At 42.7% G+C, this 17,191-nt stretch overlaps 1 protein-coding gene across 1 annotated transcript; it reads right to left on the bottom strand.

The window, feature by feature from the left end:
- Window positions 1–2,874: 2,874 nt before the first annotated feature.
- On the bottom strand, window positions 2,875–16,972 carry polr1a (RNA polymerase I subunit A). Its single transcript, XM_010898571.3, has 32 exons — window positions 16,805–16,972; window positions 16,361–16,565; window positions 16,071–16,220; window positions 15,646–15,753; window positions 15,476–15,561; window positions 15,286–15,386; window positions 14,979–15,165; window positions 13,956–14,109; window positions 13,505–13,678; window positions 13,257–13,379; window positions 12,952–13,179; window positions 12,575–12,829; window positions 12,249–12,440; window positions 12,009–12,158; window positions 11,692–11,875; window positions 10,651–10,733; window positions 10,375–10,533; window positions 10,067–10,165; window positions 9,795–9,947; window positions 9,612–9,694; window positions 9,271–9,436; window positions 8,910–9,128; window positions 8,598–8,812; window positions 7,379–7,546; window positions 7,141–7,276; window positions 6,861–7,018; window positions 6,177–6,306; window positions 5,615–5,992; window positions 5,219–5,419; window positions 4,649–4,766; window positions 4,381–4,545; window positions 2,875–3,484 (listed from the first exon to the last, which is right to left on the bottom strand). Exons 1-32 carry the CDS (start codon window positions 16,942–16,944, stop codon window positions 3,384–3,386), a joined length of 5,169 nt encoding a protein of 1,722 aa, XP_010896873.1. The 5' UTR covers window positions 16,945–16,972; the 3' UTR covers window positions 2,875–3,383.
- Between the last annotated feature and the right edge of the window lie 219 nt (window positions 16,973–17,191).

Raw genomic sequence — 17,191 nt, 5'->3', positions numbered from 1 at the left:
AATGACCTGCTCTATATTCACAGTCTAAACACAAAACAACTCATAGTAGAACCAAGGGAGATTTCTGCAGAAAGCATTGGTGAAGATCTTGTTTCAGTCCAACAGAACAGAGCACGTAATGTATCCAAGAAACCCAAAGGCTCTCAACATTCCAAATGTTATGTTACCCATAGCTCAAAGTCTTTGCTTATAAAAATGGACAGTGAGCATGCACTTACCTAGACGCTTTACTTTACCTTCCATTTTTAGCAAACACACATTCTTTCCAGTATAGTAAAATTTTCTGATGAATACCCATTTATGAAACAGTATAAATATCATGATCAGCTTTGGCATGCAAACTGCACATCAAAGATGGCAGTGGGCTATACTTTTGTATTACTCAAGAAATTGTTGCTTAAGGACACATTCTGTCTTCTTGCATATGATCTTACAAGTAGTGTAGAAGTTCTCCACTTTGATCAGAAAGAAGAAATGATCATGTGCACTGACAAATGCAAGGAATGTGATTCCTCTCAAAATAAAGACATTCCTAAGCCAACTCACAGAAAACCCATCTTCACTGCCTGCTGAGGATTTTGATACAATAAGCAATGGAAATTGGTTAAGTGATAAGAGAATTGACGAGTACCTTGATCTCAAATCTAATTTGGAGGGGTCACTTTGTGCTGATGTGCCCTGCGTCTTTCGTTAGCCAACCGCTACAAAATTTATTTTCTGAAAGGATGGATGTTCTGCCTAAGGTGTTTTGAAAATGTAATAATACCTGTCAATTTAAATGACCATCGGATGGCCATAGCTATAGATATTAAAAAGTACATGCACAGAACTGTATAATGCTGAATGTTAAATTAATGGACTCCTTAAAGCAGCAAGAGAATAAACTGCAGAGCATTCTTCACCCACTACAGAAGTATCTGGCATTACAGTATTTGGCTTTACATGCAAAGGTTGTGGACATTGTTCTGAAATATGAATTTTATCATCGTTGTGGGAATTTCAAAGCTCAGGTAGATGGAAATCGTTATGGTCCCTATGTGTGTGTGTTCACTAAAGCAGTCCTATTTGGAGATAAATGAATGAGTTACATTGTGGCCAGTGGGATGGGTGGAGTAAAATGCCAGCAACATTTGCAAATACACAGTGCCCCTTGATTTCTTTTTGCATTTAATCACTCTATAGAGTCTACTGAACATTTCCTACAATACATTCATTGCCGCGTATAGAATAGTTTTTTCTGTACAGGGCAATATTTAATATCCTTTGAGTTGCATTGTGGCTAATAGGATGTAGGATGGGTAGACTAAAATGCCAGCAACAACTGCAAATACACAGTGCCCCTTGATTTATTTAGCATATAATTACGCTATCCACTCTCCTGAACATTTCCTACAACTCATTCTTTACATTAAACACTAAGCAAATTGTCGAAATCGATACATACAATATGATTAAAATCGCGTTTTACAGCGGACTTTTATTTTGAAGGCAAAATACGAAAACCGTAAGTTTTATTGTTGCTACGGAATCTCTAATGTTGCCAGCATTACGCTACTGTACTTCGCTGCTGATGAAGTACGTATTGTTCGGTATAATATAGTAAGCCAGTATAGGGACCAATCGAGACGTAGACTACGTAGCCTCAAAATTGTATCTCAACATTAGATCATTTAGTCGCCAAGCATGAGTATGTAGGTAGACACCACTAAGCATTGTGTGAACTGACTAACTTTTCTTATGAAGTGTCCTTCCACCATAAAGAGCGTATAAGAACTGTATGGCTTCTGACCCTGGCCGTTTTAGCTTACAAGCCATTAATATTGGTATCTTACTGCTTGGAATAGTCATACGAATTGAGCCCATGCTAGCGAGACTGAAGACGAATTTTATACTGCCAAAGCTATTTCATTACATGGCACAACAACTTACGCTTTTCTTTCATACCTGAATGACACTGATGCAATAACTATCAATATAGGTAATGATAACTGACTTTTTCATCAAGTGAAAAGACAAGAGTCGTGGTGGAAACCCCTCCTCATTTATTGCGCAAGTGGTGTGGTCCAAAAATATCCTACCTCAGGAAGCATGCACGGAAGCCTTACTTCGAAAGTCCAACAGAAATAGACTATCCGGGAACTTTTGGCATACCATTTTCTAAGGTACTATGGTTTGGAACATACTAATGTTCTAATATGGCATACTATATATTATGCAAGTATGCGATTTGAGATTCAAACGGATCATCAGCCATCTAACGCCGAAGTTTGACTAAGCCATGGACCCTAATAAGGTCTTTCAAATGAAAAGCCCATCCAGGGATGAACTCTTATTTAACAGAATAACATAATATATGCTTTATGGCATTGCAAAGCATATAACCAATGTGTAATAACCAGTCTGAATCAGACAGTCTCATAGCATAATAACGTAAAATACTTGCTAAACGATGTAACAAAAAGATTATAAACATACGATACCTTAAGAAGCTGGATGGTCTTACTACTATCATGATTCTAACAAAATACTAATCTACCTGTAGGTAGCCAATCCAGTCACACAAATGGCGTCTGGGTTGAGATGCATAACAAGCCGCAATATACGTAAATACTCTCTATTAGGTGCACAATTTCTAGCTGTGGCTCCATTCCTCTCTAACACTAATTTAAAACACCTAATAATTACTTGGATTAAAGCTAAACCTACAGGTAGAACTACTGGAACAGGTTTGGACAGCCAAGGTCTAAAGCCTTGAAGTTGGAATTTGAGTGTACTTCCTGAAAAGACTGAAATTTATCCCAACCTTGATGTAGGCTATATTGACTCCACATCCAAATCTCCAGTATGACCAAAATTATGACTATATGCAAAATGTATTTTTAGACCACTGTAATACATATTTAATATCAAAAGACAGAAAATACAAGTAAGCAAGCAGATTTGACCTTGCACTTGGTGTAATAACATCTGAAATTACATCTGCACTGGAGGTGGTGGTGCAGCCATTTTAAAATGTACAATCAAGGATAGTTGCCCGTGAGGTGCTACGAGGCTCAGGTGATAAGAGTATGGCAGTAGCAACGCCAGGTTTATGTATTTGATTTGAAGCTACCTAGCATTTGACGACATCAACGGCAGTAGAACTTACACAGACTTAAAAGTCTTGATGCAGCACTTGGGATACTGGGTTTATATACACAGACCTTGACTTCCTGAATAGTTTTTTTCTCTCCACAATATCTAATAGTGTGTCCAACATCAAGGCAGAGACACTTACAATAAGTCCAAGGTTGGAAATGCTAAAAAGAAAACACAAAAACACCTGCAGTGAACTGGTGCATTCACCTCCGTTTGACAATGGTACCGTATGCGGTTAATAACACTTATTGCAATGGCTGCTTCAGGTCAAAGATTCCTGTCCCTCCTTTTACCACCTTTCCAGCCACTAAGCAAGCTGAAGGAGAGACCAATTTATCATGGGAACCTGGTGAGAAAACAGAGAAAAGACACTTAGTTAAACTGCAACCACTAGGCTCTCTGCTGACCTTCAATAACAGTTTGTTCAACCTGTTGTAGGTATTGTGATCGTGGCTAAGTCACGGTCTGTTTTTGTGTTGCATGCATCATTACACTATTACAGCTCACATCCACTGATGAGCCAAAACATTATGACCATCTGCCTAATATGCTGTCGGTCCCCCGTGTGCCGCCAAAACAGCGCTGACCCGAGGCATGGGCTCTACAAGACCCCTGATGGTGTCCTGTGATATCTGGCACCAAGACGTTAGCAGCAGGTCCAAGTACTGTAAGTTGCGAGGTGGAGCAGGTGGACCTGTTAGTCCAGCACATCCCACAGTTGCTCAATCCGATTGACATCTGAGGAATGGAGGCTAGGGCAACACCTTGAACTCTTCATAATGTTCCTCAAACCCTTCCCGAACAATGTGTGCAGTGTGGCAGGGCGCATTATCCTGTTGAAAGAGGCAACTCACACCAGGGAATACCATGGTCTGCAGTGATGTTTAGATAAGTGGCACGTGTAAAATTGACTTTCAATTGAACGGCCGGACCCAGGGTTTCCCAGCAGATCATTGCCCAGTGCATCACACTCCCTCCACTGGCTTGTCTTCCCACAGTGCATCCTGGTGCCATCACTTCCCCTGGTATACGACCCTTGTCATAGCAGCTCAGGTCTGCTAATTTCTCCCGCATCCAACAAACTGACTATGAGAACTGATTGTTCGCTTACAATCTGATCTACCCAGACCGTGACCTGCGCCCTTGTTTGGAGATCAACGTTTTTCTCCTCACCTGTGAGTGGTCATAATGTTTTGGCTCATCCGTGTATATAGTCCTACAGCTGCGTCATGTAATCCTCACCTAGCATAGTTGCCTGCTTTAGGAACTTGTAGCTGGTCTCAAAAGTCATCTGTTGAAATGGAGAGGCGTTGGACTGGATGGCATAACGGTTGAGAGGTTTGTAAACACCCTCAAAACACATGTAGTCTGCTACCAAGGATAAGTGCCTGGGGTCCACCTCAATACCTGCACAGAAGAGAACAGCTATGAAAAAAGGAAAAACACAATTCTCTAGAGCCTACTGCTATTGCTGCTTGCTAAATAGGATGTGAGGCATTTGTTTGTTTACCATAGACAGCAAAGACATCTTTGATTTCCTTCTCAATGACTCTCAGGGCCACTTCAATGCCATACGTGTTTGCCATGGCATGGATCTCATTTGAGTACAGTCGATTCACATCAAGAATCTGAGATAAAATAAACACCATGTCTTAATAGGGAGAATAAGAGCATCTGTCAAATACCTTAAGTAAACAATTTTGATTTTTTTACAAATGGGAGGCCGCCAAAAGATACCAGAACACCGAAGTAAATGCAACTCCTTTGACGGGTGAAAAAAAATCTCAGTGTTCAAAAGCGTCTGGTTACTGAACATGTTATATCATGAAACACAGGTTACACAGTAAGTCACTGAAGCTCCAGCCAGATGTGCCCCAACAATAACCAGTTTTTTAGTCACAGATCTCTCTTTTTTTTTAGCAATGGTACCAGGAATAACGGTCACCTGGACCTACCCACCCTAATTCTACACCTGTGGAAACGCCTGGTTTCAACCTCCTTTGCATTACTCATTTACTTCCCTTTATTTTCACAATTCCATATAGACATTTGAAATACCCCATGGTAGATGGTCACTTACGTCACTGTGGTTGAACAGCTCATGCATGTTGATGCCCTCAGTTTTGAGCTCCAGCTCCTTGGAGCCATCTTTTTTTGTGACCTCACTCAGCAGACATCTGGTGATGCCCTTGGTCTCCATCACCACTGCATTCTGGGCCACGGCCACCACCAGCGACGTCAGATCAAAATGCACTTTGCTGACAGGCAGGGCGAGCGTAACCTGTGAAACAATAATGCAGAACTACTCTCAATCCATGTTCAAAGCATGTACATTTAAGTAAAATTTTTAGTTTCATGGGAACCAATGAACCATCAAGAAGACAAACCAATATCCAAAATGTATTGTTTTATATAAAACCCCCAAACCAAAAAGGACTATTCCAAAATGAGGAGGGCAGAGACTGAGAAGATATACCTCACACCAGAGGCCATGCTGGCTGTCGTAAGAGTAACCCTCAATGGTGGAGCTGGTTTCCAGCACAGCGTTGATCCTCATGCTGTCCTGTGTGTGTGTGTTTTTCAGCTTTGGACTCCTTGCTCGAGCACCACCAGACCCTGCGGTGTCACCTGACACCTCTTCCACTGCCTCTGCAGGGGGAGAATTATCTTCGGCCTGCTCCTCTCGGTCCTCCGGCAGTTCTTCCACCTCTTCCTCTTCATCTTCCTCACTCTCATAATCTACTTCCTCCTGCTGCTTCTCTTTTCTTTTTGCGTCCGAGGCATCAGTGTCTCCCTCATTTCCCTCATCGTCCACAATCCTGCTCTCCTCCTCCCCATCCCCATCTCCAGCATCCTACAAAATACATATGCAAAATTGGGACAACGGTTATAAAAAAAAAAAAAAAAAAAGAAGTCATTTCAGTAATCAATCATACATTTTTTGAGGATCCCAATTTTTGATTTCAAAAGTAGGTCTATTAAAAGCTGGGGTAAATATAAAGGTAATGCCAAAAAAAGAAGAGGTCCATTTAACATGCCTGCCTGGCTGAGGATTCGCCTACATCCTGGTCATTATCTGTCAGTGCAGCCTTGCGTGTCTCCACAGCGTTGATGGAGGACAACTTGGCATTGTGCTTCTTAATGGACTCAAGCAGTAGGCGGAAAAACCTGGAAGACCAGACGGAAAAGGGTAGGAATAAAGGATGGTGTTTAGAACTACCGAATTAAGAAAATCACAAATTCATATGAACACAAAATGTGCATAAAAACAACCGATTTAAAAGCTACAATTTAGAGGATAGGCAGCTACGTAGAAAGAGATACTAAAAACATCAGATTTCATGTAGTAGAATTAGCCCTAATGTTAGCCCTAACCTTAACCATTAATTAAACCCTTTCCTAAGCTTAACCATTTTCAATCCCAAAAGCCTGTTTTATCTTTATCAAGTCACAAAATGTAGTAGTCCTGTGCAACACAATGAACTATGGGGGTTGTTGTTCCTCTGTCTCAAAATGGGAGCCTTTTCTGACTAAAGTCTGCAATTTTCATATGAACTTCACAAGATTGTGACAAGATTTACCAAACTTTGGATCAGACAATGCAGATTTGTAGAACTAGCAACTGCACGCACAGCAGATTTGTAGAACTAGCAACTGCACGCACAGACACCGGTTGTGATGTATGACAACGTGTGGGACAAATAATGGCCACTACCGCTAACCTGGTCTCCATGTAGCGTAGGATCTGTTGAGGAGTTAGCATCTTATCCTCCTGGTAGCGTTCTGGGGGCAGGAAGTGGAAGATGATCTTGAAAATGCGATCTTTCTCTCGTTTGTGCCCAACTCTGAGTGTCTCCAAGACATCCACTTTGTGTAAGACCTTTACATAATGAAGAAAAAAAAATAAACTCTCAAAATCAATTTAAACACAAGGCCAAAGTAATAACTTTGTTATAAATACAGAATGTAGTAATTGATGGACAACCAAGCCAGTGTAGTCACCTCTGCTACACAAACGCGTGTTAACTTCTTCCTCAGCTTCTTCACCTGCTTGATAGCCTTTTTAGTGTTCAACACAGGAATACTCATCATGGGAGTCTTGATCTTGGAACTGGCAATCATCAAGATTTCTCTAAGCCTGTGGTGAAGAAACATCATTTTCAGCCACTTACTGTGAGTTTCGATACATAGCTTTGGCATTTCACCATTGGTGTGGCACCGTTTTAAGACCATACTGTACCTAGGGATACCGAGGGTGACGTTCATCTCCCCCCTGCCGGCAAAATGGAAAGTGTTGAGGGTCATCTGGGTGGAGGGCTCTCCTATGCTCTGAGCAGCCAGAAGACCCACAGCCTCTCCGGGGTCACAGAGGGCTCGCTGCCACTTCAGCTGTAGCAGATGTTTCAGTCTGTGCAGACAGACAGAGTGGAGACCATGACATAATCAGCAGTGTCCTGCCTGCCTGACTACGGACCTGTAGCACCTCGGTCATCATCATCAAAGGCTAAATAGACAACCCATCTGTGGAAAACACTTGGGACATGGACCTCCACTACACCCAACACCTCGACAACCCAAAGAGGGAGCTGTCGTGCTAGTTGGTGTCATCACTAATGGAGATGTGTCGATGTACCGTGGAAAGCTCGACTGACCGGTGACCACAAACTGGTACTTAACAGCATGAACCATCAAGGTAGTGGTTGAATCCCCATGAGTGTTAGTCCGGCTGAATCCTAAAAATGCCCATTCTCAGGTGGGAAAATAAAATCCCAGTCATCACCAAGAAGGTACACCAAGGGAAGTTCTACTTGCATCAGCAATTAACTATAGTAGAGTCTATCCTCACCCCCTCCGTCACCATCTGATTTGGCTCAGAGTCTGCCTGTCGCAGAGGTAAACTTCAACGCACTGTATAGAAATGGGGTTTAGCTGCCCCCTGCCCTCCATTGACGTCCTACAGGACTCCAAGGCAAGAAAGATCAGCCCTGACCCCTCCGACTTTGGTCACAAACCTGTCCTCTGGCAGCCAGGAGACTGTACAGGTCTGTATTGACCCAACAGATCGTGATGCCCAAACAACCACAGGGAGTCATTGAGGTGTTAGACCACTGTGTGGTCTATTCTTTAAGACGTATTTAGGTATGAACTAAATGCAAAGTAGACCTTTACGATTCAGACTGAAGGTGCACTTCTGTCACATGATCACCTCACTGACATTTTTAAAACATGTAAAAAAGAAACAAGGTTTTAAAACAATGTTACTTTGACATACCACCACAATAATAACAATAATTAAAGATGAGGTTCAGATGTGAGGCAGTTCTTTTGGGGAAGGGGATGCATCGCAGCAGGTTTCAATATGCTAGAATCACTCATCGTTTTGTCAAAATTAGGACTTTTCAGCAGGAAAGATTTCAGATGGATTATCAAGAGATTGACATGCATTTTTTAAATCTCACCTTTGTGCTTCAAGGTCCTCTGAGCTTTCCTCAGGTGACTGCTTTACCTGGAAGTCCTCTAGGTAGGACTCAACAATGTCATCAAAAGTCTCTGACACAGAACCAAAAGAGATGTCAGGCCTGAAAAGGCTCAGACAGGGCTCAGGACAGCGTGAAGTCTTTTTCAGGTATTTCAATCTACTGCTCGGATCCAGAGAACTCCATCGTTCCACCAGCTAAGAAACCAGGCAAGGTTAGAGGGAAGGAAACAGTTTATTGTTGTACATTATACAATAATAGTGTAAATGTTGGTGCAGTGGTCCAATACAGTACCTGTAAGGTGGCAATGTCCCTGCCATTAGCCAGACTCTCTAGAGCCTGGCTCTCAGCCCTCTTCAGTTTCTTCTTGGAGAACAGGAGGAAGGCCCCATCCCTGGGGGAAAGATGCTCCCGTCTGGCTTTCCACTTCCTTATCGCTTTGAAATGGTTGGCTGCAGCCTGCGGGTCCAGTTTAGCCAGGACCTCATCCAAGCACTTGGACTTTCTGATGACCTACGAGAATGGGTGGCATATTGGTAAATTATAAATCAACATAAATACAATGTCTGCCATATCACAGTCTTGAAATAAAGACATGGTTTCAAACACTTCAGTAAACCAGATCAGTTGACTGAGATGACAGCATCAGCACTACCTCATAGTTGTCCTGTATGAAGGGGAAGTGTCTTGGCTGGAGGAACTGTGTCTTTGGGACATCCAGACCATCCTCTCCATAGAGGAACTGGACCACGCTTCCGTCACTGTCTCTAACAGTCAGGTCATACTGAACCACCAGGCCCTCCAGGTGCTTGATCACACATCTGTAAACACAATAATTTTGTTCAGAGAGAAACAAATTAAAGATTTGAATGCTAAAGTCCTCCAGGGCTCAAGTCAAAAGTAGTGCACTACATAGGGAATAGGGATGTCATCTGGGACGCAGTCATTCACACTTCCAGGGAAAAAAACATTAAGACTTCTTAAATGCCAGCTCACCTCTGAAGGTACCCCGATCGACTAGTCTTAACAGCTGTATCAACCAGACCCTCTCGGCCAGCCATGCAGTGGTAGAAGAACTCCTGCAACAATGAATCACGAAAATGAAGAACCTTCAGAAAGGTCTGAAATGGAACATTGAGAAATCAAGCACACAACCTGGGGCCCAGGAAAGTCACATACCGGAGGTTTGATTCCTGTAAGAAACCTGCCAGACACAAAGCCTCCAGAGCGAGGAGAACTTTCGTACGGCTGGAAGCAGGGCAAGGACTTCCCAGAAGGCATCAGCGGAGGACGCCGGCCCTCAAGCTCAATTTGACCCAGCAGACATGAGATCTAAAAAAAAATAAAAAATACACTAAAGGTGCCATGTTTTTTATGATTTTAACAGCACTTCTAACCCTGCTTGCTACACATCTGAGATGAAGAGTATGGAGTATTAACATGTGGGGTACCTGCATGGTATTGACAGTGGAGCCTTTTGCCCCAGACTGCACCATTAGCTGGAGGTTGTTCTCTGGAAAGCTGCAGTGGAGACCAAGGGGCATGACAACCTGGCAGGAGAAAAGAACCAGTTAAAACAGCACAGCGTTTGTGCCATCCGCAAACTCCAATCCCACCTTTTCATTAAAATGAAGCTAATGATGGACAAAGACTCAATTCTAATTCACAACGATGACCTGAGTGTAACGCACATAAACAAATTAAAACTAAGCCTGTTTACAAAAAAAATCTGAAGGCTAATCAAAGCCAAGTTGCTTACCTTGTTAATGTTGTTGTTGATCTGGTTTGCCACCTCCTTGAATTTGAGGTCCACCATGTTGAAGTCTCTCTGGTCAGGGTTGAGGTGGGCATCCTGCCAACGACCCCTAGTCTCACTCTCCTCCACTGTGTCAGGCAGGTTAAAGGCTGCCTGCAGGGCCTGGGGTACCAGAGAAAACAACTGTTAACATCACATTAATCTATGCAAGTCAGTGCATTTATAGAATGTGAACTGCCCAAAAACGTGGATCTTGTTGATGGACCCTGGGGTCTTTACCTTAGTACCACACGTGACAGACTCGTTTATAATCTGCTTCCTCTGTTTGTTGGCTCTTAGTTTTACCAGGATATCCTCCACACCTAAAAGAAAGGCCACAAATTAACTTGATTCTAAAATGGACCCCTTGTGAGGATTCCTGTGTGTGCAGCTCTCAAACAACACAAGTTCTACTGTCAAGCACGATTTAATGTGTATCTGATGAGCTCCGATACAGGTGCCAATCAGTCTGATTACTGGAATGAATCAATGCGAATCAGTTTAAAAGGTAGCTCCATCATTAGAATCTAAAAGAACAAAAGACAATGAACATTTATGCAACAAATTTAGTGAATTATTTGATGCAAAACAAACAAAACAAAAACGTTCCATTTATTTATTTTTCTATTCTACGGATGGTGTTCAGGAGCTGGGCATCTGTGAGGGGCCAAATAGCTTTTGGCCCCATTTGAGAGGATCAAAACAATAATGCATCATCAGTGAATTTTGACAAACTGATGGACAAATAATCGTTATTTTATGTTGCTTCTACAGTACCAGTCAAAGGTTTGGACACCTACACGTTCATGTGTACAAGACATCATAACAATTAAATAACACATAGAATCATGTAGCAACCCCAAAAAAAAGGGTTAAACAGACCAAAATACAGTCTTACAGTTTAAAACACACACTGTAGATTCTTCAAAGTAGCCACCCTTTGCCTTGAAGACATTTTTGCAAATTCTTTGAATTCTCTCAACCGGTTTCACGAGGTAAGCCCACATAACTCTCCTGTTAAAACTATTTCTATAACGCATTTCGTAACAATGACCCTGAATACTACAACACCTGTCACCAAAATAATACATCTTATGATTTCACATTAAGTATCGCTTTTCAGACCAATCCATGCAAGATTAAGTTTGATTGGTCTCCTGCAAACCGATACAGTAAAGGTGAATGATTAGATCCCAGCCATGAGCCCCAAATGGCACCCTGTTACATAGTTCACTACTTCTAAACATTTGGGTGCCAGTTGGGATGAGGCCCATGTCTTACCCATTGTGAAGCCTCGGTACAGCTGAAGGTAAGCAGTGAAAAGGCGAGCCAAGCAACTGAGGAGTTTCCCACTGGTCTCTCCTCCGTACAGCTCATAGCAGCAGTGGACCAGGCCGTAGGCAGAGCTGCCATAGTGGGCTTTGTCCAAGACTCCCACCAACAACTCTCCCTGCCTGAATATCACCTACAGAACAGACACGATGAAAGGTTAAGTCCAGTACCTAATACAAAACTAATAATAAAATGATTCCAATCAAATCATGTCAACGTGGGTACATGTGTTATATTTCTTGAACAGTACTGGAAATCAATCTGACCTCAGAGTCACACATGGTTTCAGGCTTGTAGCCTGGTACAGGGCGTGGAGGCTCCTTGATCCAGGCCTTACTCGGGATCTTGGCCCTTCCCGTCAGGTTCAGAGGGATGTGGTTCTCTGGGATGACATTCAATAGAAGCGTAGACACCACCTGATTGACAAGAGAAATGTAAATGAACCTGTGCAATCCTGTACTTTGAACTACAAAACCTCTCCAGCCATGGGCAGCTTTTTCCTCTACCTGTTTGCCAGTCCACAGAGGGCATGGTTTGAGTATGGCGGGGGGCAGCAGTTTGACCCTGCCGACCTTGTCGGTAAGACCTCGGTAGACCAGCTCAGTGTACTGGTCCCGGGAGAAGAAGCAGCCGCGGATGGTCATCCTGGTGCCTGACACCATGTGGTCCTGGATCAGACCTGCCAAAGGCTTCCCATCCTGGGCAGACAAGGCGATTGGGGGACAGAGAGATTAGTCAAGGCAATTAAATTTAAGAATTCTTCCATCAGAAGAATTGGTCTGTGTTTAAACTCAAGAGCAACATTTAGCAAACCATAGCAATGACCATTCACCTTGGGCACAAGATACTGCTGGTCTGTGCTGACCAGCGTGTAGGCCTCAGCCCTGCCCAGCTCACTCTGGGGGAAGTGAGCATTCATCTCATCCCCATCGAAGTCAGCGTTGTAGGCCTTACAGTTAGCATAGTGAAGCCTCAACACTTTCTCTCCAGGCAGGATGCGGGCTCGGTGCGCTTGGATGGACGGCCGATGGAGCGTTGGCTGTCGGTTGAGGAGCAAGACGTCACCGTTCTTTATGTGACGATTTACCTGGATAGGTGGTTCCACGGAAGACAAAGAAAGGAAGACATTTACATGACAAGTGGATGCGATAATCATTCAAGGAACTATCAGAAAGGGAACACTGCTGGGGTGAGAAATGTAAACCTTACTATCTTCATAGGCATCCTGTGTTGGCCGGTGCAGGGGGTCAGAAGCTGCTTGGCAATGGCCTCTCTCTGAGTGAGGTTGGTGCTGCTCAGGATGGTGCGGGAGCCGTCCTCGTTGATGACCATGGAGGCTCCAGGGTGAAGATTGGGCCCGTTCAGCACCGCCTGCCGAAGCTCCTTAACGTTCCAAGGGGTCACAGGCTGGGGGTAGGTCAGCTTGGTGGCAAACACCTAGAACAAGACAGAGGAGCCTTGTCATGTGAACTCTCAGAGGAAGTTAGAAGGAAAGCAAATGCATTAATTTTTACCATGGGTATTCCGATCTCATTGGTCCCAATGTACATGTCAGGGCAGATAACAGAACGTGCTGCGTAGTCCACGCGTTTCCCCATCATGTGCTTCCGGAACAAACCGTCCTTCTTCTCTAAGATCTGAAACAGACAGCATGAACGATAATGTGTAAGGCTTGAAAGTTGAAGGTAAAATGATATTACCTCATTTGGCTAAAAAGGAGCACATTTAGAACAGGGGACCAGAGGTTTCCATGGGAACACACCTGACGAATTCCAGGGTACTTCTCAGACATCAGTTTGTCCAATTCACTGTCAAAGACAATGTTGACATGACTCTGGAGCCGAATCCAGATGTTGTATAGTTTGTCGGTGAGGGTCGTACCAGGGATCCCTACCAAGAAAGCCTGGTCTGTCTGAGGGGGGTCTGCTTCCTGTACCTTTCAATGGAGTATAGATAAAACACTTAAAGCAGAATTGCATAACTTTATACTAAGCTAAAGGGCAAGATATATACTTACAGGAATGAGCAATCACTGACTTTGCTTTTGGTTTAAAAATTTTTTATTTCAATACATTTTAAGAAATCCTGGAATACTAAGATTAAACAGTATTAAGACTGAACACAATGTCTGAACATATTAAAAAGTCTTGTCACATTACCTTTTCATTCCCTCAAGACACTTTTAAAAAAGTAAAACCCATCAGAACACGTACCTCCTCTAGTGCCAACTCTTTTTCCTTCAGGTTCTCCCCTGCTATAAGCGCTAGTAGCTTCTGAATGACAGCACTGTCCTTCATAACTGCCTGCATGTTCACTGTCTGACCATTAGTAAACATCCGGTCTCCCAAACGATTAATGGGCCGATACCTGTGGAATACTTTTGTCAGTAACTGTAAAGCTTCGCAACTAGGGCGGATTTTATGGGGCAATCCCAGACCTCATCAATAAGCAAAGAAATTCAAATAGTTACAATTGTGGCTTCAATCACCCAGCATCAAAGATGTTATGTGCGGTGTCCACAGGCACATAGAATGCAAAAGGGGTCACATGTTCTATTAAAGAAGTTGAACATGAAAATAACTTAGATAGCAAACTAGCTATAGCAAAGCTAGCCAACTAGCCCAGCAGCCTGAAGCAGAAGGTAAGCAATTTACTAGCCTCAGACTAGGGTGTTACTTAAGTGGACCAGGTCCAAACATTAACAACAATGAAAACGGTCTGTCAGGATGACAATGACAATCAGGAATGTTAAATTGATGACATGACACCTTGCTAGTGATCTAATGGAAACAGATGATGTTGTTTGATACATATTTTTCAAGGGGATAAAATAATTAGCATCCCTCAGCATTTTTTCAACAAGCACTGCCCTCCAATGTTAGTGAGGGTGCACAGTGCAGAAAAGATATTCCATCCGAATACAAAGACGACATTAAGTTGTGGTTTCATTTTCATTTCTGTTTGCTTCCAATGGTAGGAATTCTTGAGTGAAGTTGGTAGAAATGTGTGAACATATTGGCAGCTGCAAAGGCTATTCTTGTTGAACTCTGGTGACATTTGCCTGCTGTTCAAGTTTTACCTCGAACACTGTCCATTGCCAAAGCTCTGGTTATCTATACTGAAGCCAAAAGTTTTTGCCAAATTGTAGATTTAAAAATGCATAATGCACAATTCAGTGTTAATGTATAAACCCCATATAACTACAGTAAAACTATACCCAGAAATGAAGCACTCACCTGCATGGAGGAACCACCATAAGCTCCAGGAAGAAAATGTCAGAATAGGAGCTGGGTGAGCTCTCCAAATTATCCATTCCTGAGAACAAATGCTTGAGGAAGAAACCTTCTTTTTCACACAGTTTCATGATGTGGTCCTTAGCCATGCTAGGGGTCAAGTATCCACGTTTCCCAGCCATTCCATCATCTAAGAGGAGAAACCATTATTACCAAACATGTAATAACTGCAAGTTCTCAACATGTTTCCCCTCAACCATATTACCAATCTGGGCCATAAATGAAGTAGGAATTGAATGGGACGCATTACCTTCTGTGGGCCCCTTGATGGCCCCATCTTTACACAAAGCTAGAGGCGAAGTGACAATCAGTTTGCAGTTGTGCTCTCTGCGCACCTGTGATTTGCCACTCCTGTTACAAAAAAAGTCTGTGTGAATCTTTAGAGAGGGCAGAATTGCCCATTAGGTAAATGGGAAGTGATCACAATGGTCCATACTTACATGCAGTGAGGGCATTTCTTAGAGGTCATATGAACCCTCCAGAAGGATGTAACAAGGCTGTTCTTCTTTTCACAGATGTGCTTAATCTGAGAACACAAAAACAGGCAACTTCATGACATTTCCATGAGTTGTTCGGATTTGATGACACATTCACATATCACTTTACTCACCGGCGAATGATGTTGGGAACTTGACTTCTGTTTGATGACCGAAACACAATAGTCTTCCAACACCACCTGGATCTCATCACCAGAAGCTTTGTCATTGCTTTCCAGGAACTGCAAGCGACGAAGGGACAAAAACAGTTGTTGGAGTAATTAAAACACAGAACTTGGGATTCATTATATGACATTGTTTAAACATTATTTACATTGAAGCAATTTAGCGAATGCAGGATTTCTGACCTACAGTGCTGAGTGCATACAAGCTCTACTTTTGGCATTGCATTACCAACAGAGCTACACAGGACACATCAAACCACTGAATCAAAAAGCTTCTGCCAGAACAAGCAGTGTGATTTTAGAGACATAATAATCACGACCACTATCCAATCTCACCAACTGAAACATTATGTTCCCGTCTGTGTAATGCTCACCTGATTCAGTACACGCTCCAGCTCATAAACCTCTTGTAGAGCTCCCACGTCCAGCAGCTTCAGCTGGTACAGGAGGAGGTGGATAGCTGCTCTGGGGCAAACCAACATGTGGCAGTTCAGACATGATCCCCGGATCAGCAGGTAGAGTTTCTAGTGCCAGAGTAGAAGTGACAAAAGGTTTAATGTCTATCTGCAGCAGTAATGGTTCACATATCTGGAAACGATTAACTGTAATGTGTCCTGGGTCAGTATGGGTGTGTCCCAATTATTATAATAATTTTTTTACTTACATCAAAAAAAAGTGGGTTGTATACAGGTAAGGGCAGCTCGATGTGCCCGAGGTGCCCAGGGCAGTTATTAAAGTCTTGCATACATGTTGAGCACACTTCTTTGGAATCAGAAGGGCCCAATGACAGGTCATAAAGACCATTGGCGGCAACATTACCAACATTATCCAGGAATCTGGAGTTGGTAATGGTCTTGACACTCAACTTCCTGTGGAAAAAATGGAAACATGACATGGCAATGTGTTAGAATCGTGAATGCAACATATTAGTAACTAGTTAGCAGCATAAACATCTATTTTAGAGAAAGTACCAAAAACCAACAGCCATTGAACAGTGCACACTGACCAGTTAACAATTCAGGCAAGTAAGTCAAAAAGCAAAAAGGCATGAAGGGGCATGTTTTTAAGTTCTGGCTTTACTTACGACAAGGTTTATCAACAACATTACCTTAGGTCTTCGGCAGAGTACATGCCAAATGTCATACCCTCCAAACGCCTCCATGGTACCTCTTTTCCAAAAAGCATAATAGTAAATCCCAGTAAACCGTTTACACTACTGTAAATACATGTCTTGAGTAAAATCCACATGCGCTACGAAGTTAAACACGTGGGACTTGCCTGGAACATACCAAATTGCAAGCTATGGTGGACAAAAGCACGGGTAGCCTAATTTACCCTAAACATGTAAATCTATCACCGGTGAACTGGTATGAATAATTAAGGAACATTTCAGGTGTCATTCAACATCATCCAAAATGACATGATCAATCAAATATTACATTATGCTACTGCTGCTCCACCCTATACAAACATACATCGTACATTCCTTCCCATA

This window comes from Esox lucius, chromosome 4 (assembly GCF_011004845.1).
Source record: "Esox lucius isolate fEsoLuc1 chromosome 4, fEsoLuc1.pri, whole genome shotgun sequence".
Classification (NCBI taxonomy): domain Eukaryota; kingdom Metazoa; phylum Chordata; class Actinopteri; order Esociformes; family Esocidae; genus Esox; species Esox lucius.
Note: the sequence above shows the minus strand (reverse complement) of the source record. Positions and strands in the feature narration are given on the sequence as shown.